Raw genomic sequence first — 5,842 nt, 5'->3', positions numbered from 1 at the left:
GACCCATTCCCTCTGAGAGTTTCTATTTTCTCAAAGGTGATTTCAACTCATTCATCCCTACATTCAGTTTGGACTTAATCCTGCCATTGTTTTGTTTCTTTACCATGCTTTCTTATTGTTTGTTTCTTTCCTTCTTTGTTTTCTTCCTTCTTCATCTATTTGACCTTTTCCCTGTAGTAGCTGGACAACCATACACTTTATTCCTACTTTTAAAGTCACTGCCCTCATTTTTTTTTTTTTTTTTTTTTTGCGATTGTTGAAGTCAGCATTTCCAGTGAAACTAAAGTTTTTGATGCAAATGCAAGGGATCAATTATAAAGTCATTCAGTACCACTGTTTCAGACAAAACCAAAAAATTCCATTATACCATGTAAAACCAAAAGAAAAACTTTAATAAGCTTTTACAGCACTGCAATTACAGGAACATCGACCCATAACATGCAACAAAAATGATTTTGCCTTTTGGACATATTTAACAGATACACTTGACATTACAAGTAACAGCAACACATTCTACTGAAGAAAACAAATGCGATTTAATTTTCAGGTTAGAAAACGTATGTTCTTACTGCAATCTCAAGTAGCATTTATAAAGTTTAGTTTTCCCTTTTCTAACCTCTAAAAGATATGATTTTTAATGCAATCATACACAACTGTTTTCACGTTGGAAATAATCACGAGGAATCAATAGGTTTAGGCTAACTGACTGACTGGTTTTGTTTCCATTGTTAATTTCAAGAGGGCTCCTGCAGTATTGTGGATTTCAGATGGGGAAAATAATCAGACCAGGAGTAAACAGCCTTGGTCTTTAGAGTGGGGGAGGGAACATGCAGCGGCACACGGGGCAGGTGCCTGACTTCTGAAGCCAGATGGACACACACGGCTTGTGGAAATAGTGGTGGCACGGCAGCTCAGTTGCCACCTCCCCCTTCACATATTCGCTACAGCAGATGGGGCAGCACATCTCCTGACCAACTGCACCATGATCTTCAGTGACCAGGATCTCGGGAAGAGCGTCAATGCTCTCCTTGCTTGCTGGTGGATTGGCCACCTCCACATCCACTGCGAGAGACTCCAAGTGTGCAAGGGCAGTTTCCATTGCCTGGGCCAGGCGTTCTTCAAGTGCCATGTAGGTGAGGAACTGAGGATCCACATAGGAAATGGCTTCAGCCACTCCTAACCCATCTGCAAATCCATCAAAGAGGCTCCAATCCACTTCTAGGTCTTCGCTCACACTGGAGTCATCTTCAAGGTTGTTGTTTCCATCCAGCATGAATACCCCAGGCTGCATCAGCTCATGACCAGAATCATTATCCCCCTCACTGCTACTCTCATTCTCATTGTACTGAAGCCAAGGAATTTCTCCTTCTTCCAGGGATGTCTGCTCTTCCTGAAGAGATGGTTCTCGAACTTCTTCAAGGTCATTGCTGCCATTGCTGCCAGCACTGGCCCCGGCGCCAGCCCCAGCACTGGCACTAGCACCGGGACCGGGGCTGGCGCCAGTGCTGGCACTCACCTTAGCCTGTGGAGGTTCCCGCTCTTCTTTCCCCGGCAGAGTTTCCCAGCTTTCGCCACTGGAGGACAGGGCTTGCTCTCGGCTTCGATATTTCCGACGCAGAGCAGCAATCCACTCTTTGTCACTGTCAGAGTCTTCCTCGCAGTATTTGTAGTAATCATCACTGTGCGTCCAGAAGTCAGGGTCAGCCATGGTGCGTCGTCGTCTCGGCACCTTTTCTGGTTTCACTTGGTCACTCCTCACTTCCCGTTTGTCTTCAGGATACTTTGGCTCAGAATAGCCACTTGAACTTTCGCCTCTGCCTCTTCTTGCTGGGCCATCTGAGTGGCCTTCATTGTCATTGGCGGTATCCCTCCACCTGGAAGTACTGTGTGGCATATCATCGTCATCATCAGTATCAAAAAAAATTTTTGGTTTCACGCAGTTTGGACTTGTCAGGTTTCTGATTTTGGGCCTGACCACAGGTTCCTCTGCACTCTTTGAGGTGTTTTCCCCACCACCACAAATACTCACAGGAGCCCTGCTGGGACGTGCAGGTAAATTTTGCTCCCTTTTCTCCCTCTCCAAGCTGTCACCTTTTGTAGCCACCTTGCCTTCAGCAGAAGACGACTGTGAGGCCACACTAGTTTGTGGCAGGAAGTCAGCTCTGCTAGCTGAGCATCTTGCTGCAGAGACTGGGTCTAACTTGTCTCGCTCCTCTCTCACATCACGGCTAAAACTAGAGAACTGTGGAGGTGGCCCAGCCAAAGACCTTGCCCCTTTCTCTGGGTCATACAGCTTATCATCTTTAAACTTGCCAGTTTTTCCTCTCGCTGGCGGTCGCTCAACAGGCCCAGCCCCCTCCTCCTCACTATCATCTGCCCCATAAGAGTCAATATGTCCATAGGTCATTCCTCTTCTGCTACCCGAAGCTCTGTACTCTCTTGGCGGATACCTGGAATAGTCCTCATTATCAATATTCAGGTTGGTTCCCGAACTCTCGTTGTCGTCCCAACTACGACGAGTAGTGGAAAATGGCGATCGGCTCCTCTTGGTGGTTTGACTGGAGGCTGATCTGTGCATTGGGACTTTGGAGTTCGTCTTTCTCTGGCTGGCAATCCTTTCCCTCTGGCTCGTGGGTGGCCTGAAACTGACATAAGCATGCCTTCTTCCATACCTCCTACGTGTATTGGACTGATACCCTCCTGTTGGATTGGGCCATACAGGCTTGCTAGATTCCTGACCCATCACTCTGACTTAGGAAGGTTTTCAATACAGCTGGGGCTCGGGTAGGAAGGCTCCTGCTCCCTGCACACGTTTTTCAGATGGGAAAGTAAAATCAGTTTAGAATAAAGGAGCAGGGAGATTTATTTTCACTTCCGCAGGCAGGTAACTGAAAGAATAAGGGGCCTTTAAAATTAGTTTCACTTTCTTCTAAGGCCTGGAGTAGCATTCCAGTGACAGGTGTAGACCTGGAACACATTTTTAATGTTGGAAAAATGATTACAAGACTAGGTTTGCAGGAAAGCCAGACTTAGGGGAGAATCTGACGGAAGATGGGGGGTGACCGGACACTTGGAAGGTGGGTGAAGTACTGTGGAATTGTGCCAATGTGGGGAAAGGAAAGACTGCTATAGTTTTCTTTTTATGGAGTGTCTGCATTTTTCTGAGTGCTGCAAACATACAGGAGAAATGCAAATTGGAATAGAGTGGAAAATACAGATCGTTGTGTGTGCATGAGTGCCTATGTGTCTATCAAGAGGAGAGGGACAGGTGGAAGGGGACCAGCAATCCTGCAACAGAGGGATGTTTATGTTTGTAGGGAGAAAGGGTATGAGTGTTAGAATGATTCTGGATGTGGGTATGAAAATGACAGGCATGGGTGGGGTGGCTTTGGAGGAGAGGGGTGCGTGTATGTATGAGGAAAGGGAAGGTGTTTGTGTGTGTAGCTGTATGCGTGGCAGCTGAAACTACAGAAGGATGCCCATGTTTATGTGTATGTCACAGGCAGGGGAGTGTATGGTTGCCAATGGAGAGGAGTGTCTGAGAGTTTGTGTGTGCGTATGTTAGTCAAAATGGGAGGCAACAATGAAGAAATGTCAGTGTGAGCAAATGCAGCAGGCACAAACGGAAGCGGGGGTCGGGGGTGGCGCAGCACTGGAGACGGATGCGCTTGAGGTGGATGGAACAGAGGCCGGCAATCAAAGAACGATGCCTGCCTGCGTGGATATGGCAAGCAGGTGGTGTCCCCGTAGAAGGATTTATGTGAGTGTGAGTGTGTGCACCTCAGGGACCAGCGAAAGAGCTGTGTCTGACACACGTGGCAGAGAGATCAATAAAGGAGAGCATTTGAGGAGGGGGTATGAATGAGCACATGTGGCTGTATATGTATGTCACTGGCCAGCAATAGAAGGATGTCCTTATGTGTGTATATGACAGGAAGGAAGAAGAAGAGCAGCCGGAGGGGGTGTGTGAATAGGCATGTGTTCTGGAGAGCACGCAGAGGCCGAGCAGGGTGGGGGCCGGTGCTAGAGGTGTGTATGTGGTAGGCGGATAGAGGAGGGGGAAGGCAAGGGAGGGTGTGAGGGTGTGAGGGTGTGTGAGAGGGTGTGTGCTGCGTGTGCCTGCACATGCGCGGGAGAGGGGACACACTGGAACCTTGAGGATGGAGGGGCAAAGAGGGGGCTGCAATGGAAAGCTTCTGTGCGGGGGCGCGTGCTCGCGAGACACGGAGGGGTGTGGGGTAGGGGGTACACAATGTCATAATAAGAGGTGGGAAAAGGCCATCAGCTCAAACGGGAGACCCAAACCGATGTAGCAGGGGAGAGGCAAAATGAAAGAAAAGGGCGTGCGTGGGTCTAGTTTTCCCTGAGAATATTATTTTTTCCTCCTTACAATTTTTTCCCTGGGAACAGTATTTTTACCTAAAAATCTTAACCATTCACCATTTGGCAAAACAACAGCAAAATATGGGAAGAAAGGCCACGGAGTGCTCCGCAAAGGGACCGAGAAGGGAAGAAGGAAGGAGAGGGGAGCAGAGGCAGGGAGAAGTGGGAGAGGGCCGCGACCACCACTGCCCTCCCTCCCGATAGCGATGAAAGCCACTCGAGTGGGGACCGCGCCACACGAAAGGGGTTCCCGGCAGCGGAGGATGCGGCCCCAGAACAGGCCAATGTAGAACATGGGCCTCACTCTGCAGTCAGGTCCCGCGTCCGCCCCACCCCTTCCCGAGGGGCGAACCTGAAAAGCAGTTCCCAGGAACCCCGCAAAATCCTCGTCCCCGTGCCCGGCCACTCGCACCGCGCCCGACCACTCGCGCCACCGCCAGCGCCCGGATGAATCGAGGAAACAATCAGCCTTTCACTCACCAAGTCCAGAAAGCCACACGCTTTCCAGAGAAGCAGAGCTCTCGGACCTCCGACCGCCACGACCGCCAGAGCCGCTGCTCCGGGTCTCGAGCTCCTCCCCCGCCAGACAGCAGCGGGGCGTGCGGCTACTGCGGCGGCGGAAGTGATTGTGAAGTCAGCTGGAGCCCGCCCCCTTGATGTGGCGGGGGCGGCAGCTGCTCTCCACAAATCAGGGTGGGCCCGAAAGCATTATTTCATCTTAAATGATGAAATCGTCAAGGATACAGAAAAGGACAGCCAAAAATGTCACGAACACCCAGCTTTAACTAATGTTAAATATTTAGCTATATTCCCTTCTGTTTTTTTTTTAATAAAATAAAATCTGCAAATTCTTTTTGATTAAGTCCAATGTGAGAGTAATTACGTTACTACATCACATCCTATGTTACGTGTTATGGTTGTACCGAAAGTATTAAAACTGTGAAACTATATTTAGGGTTGCAGTAAGCTTAAATTTTTTTAACCTTATTGTTAAAGCAAACTGAAGCTGCTTAGTGTTGAATTTGTTGCTGCTAATCACAAAACCAAGCTTCTCTATTCAAGAGATCATAAGACACAACACAGGTTCATATTCTGGTATTGCATTGCAGTTAAAACATATTACAGTTATGCCTTTTGGATTTATACCATTTTACTGAATTCTGAAGTCTTTAAATTGCGCTTTATAATGGAACTCTAATATTTACAGCGAATGTAAACATTTCCTATGTTCACAACAGTAGAAAAGTTTTGTTCTTACTGGAAACAAAATGCACAAGAGAACAAAAATCTTAGGGGTAGCAACATAATAGAAATAGAATGTATAACTTTCAAACCATTAAAGTAATAATACATGGAACAAAGAGAAAAACTCATTCTGAACAAAGGTCAAGAAATGTTGCTGGGGGTGTGCAAAAAAAAGGATGCAAAAAGTAAACAAAAACGCAGGAATCCAAATATA

At 47.7% G+C, this 5,842-nt stretch overlaps 1 protein-coding gene across 6 annotated transcripts; it reads right to left on the bottom strand.

Moving 5' to 3' along the window:
• Nucleotides 1–364: 364 nt before the first annotated feature.
• PJA1 (praja ring finger 1, E3 ubiquitin protein ligase) lies at nucleotides 365–5,284 on the bottom strand. Of its 6 annotated transcripts, none has more exons than XM_011943167.1 (3): nucleotides 4,864–5,014; nucleotides 2,451–2,967; nucleotides 365–1,883 (listed from the first exon to the last, which is right to left on the bottom strand). In XM_011943167.1, the coding sequence occupies exons 2-3, from the start codon at nucleotides 2,741–2,743 to the stop codon at nucleotides 809–811; spliced, it is 1,368 nt and encodes a 455-aa protein (XP_011798557.1). In that variant the 5' UTR covers nucleotides 2,744–2,967; nucleotides 4,864–5,014; the 3' UTR covers nucleotides 365–808. The 6 variants fall into 6 exon arrangements, with proteins under 6 accessions (XP_011798557.1, XP_011798558.1, XP_011798555.1 ...); XM_011943168.1 differs by having other exon boundaries at nucleotides 2,451–2,639; nucleotides 4,864–4,953; XM_011943165.1 differs by having other exon boundaries at nucleotides 365–2,645; nucleotides 4,864–5,284.
• Nucleotides 5,285–5,842: the final 558 nt, after the last annotated feature.

This window comes from Colobus angolensis, unplaced genomic scaffold, assembly GCF_000951035.1.
Source record: "Colobus angolensis palliatus isolate OR3802 unplaced genomic scaffold, Cang.pa_1.0 Scaffold216, whole genome shotgun sequence".
Classification (NCBI taxonomy): Eukaryota; Metazoa; Chordata; class Mammalia; order Primates; family Cercopithecidae; genus Colobus; species Colobus angolensis.
This window is presented reverse-complemented; position numbering and strand designations above follow the sequence as displayed.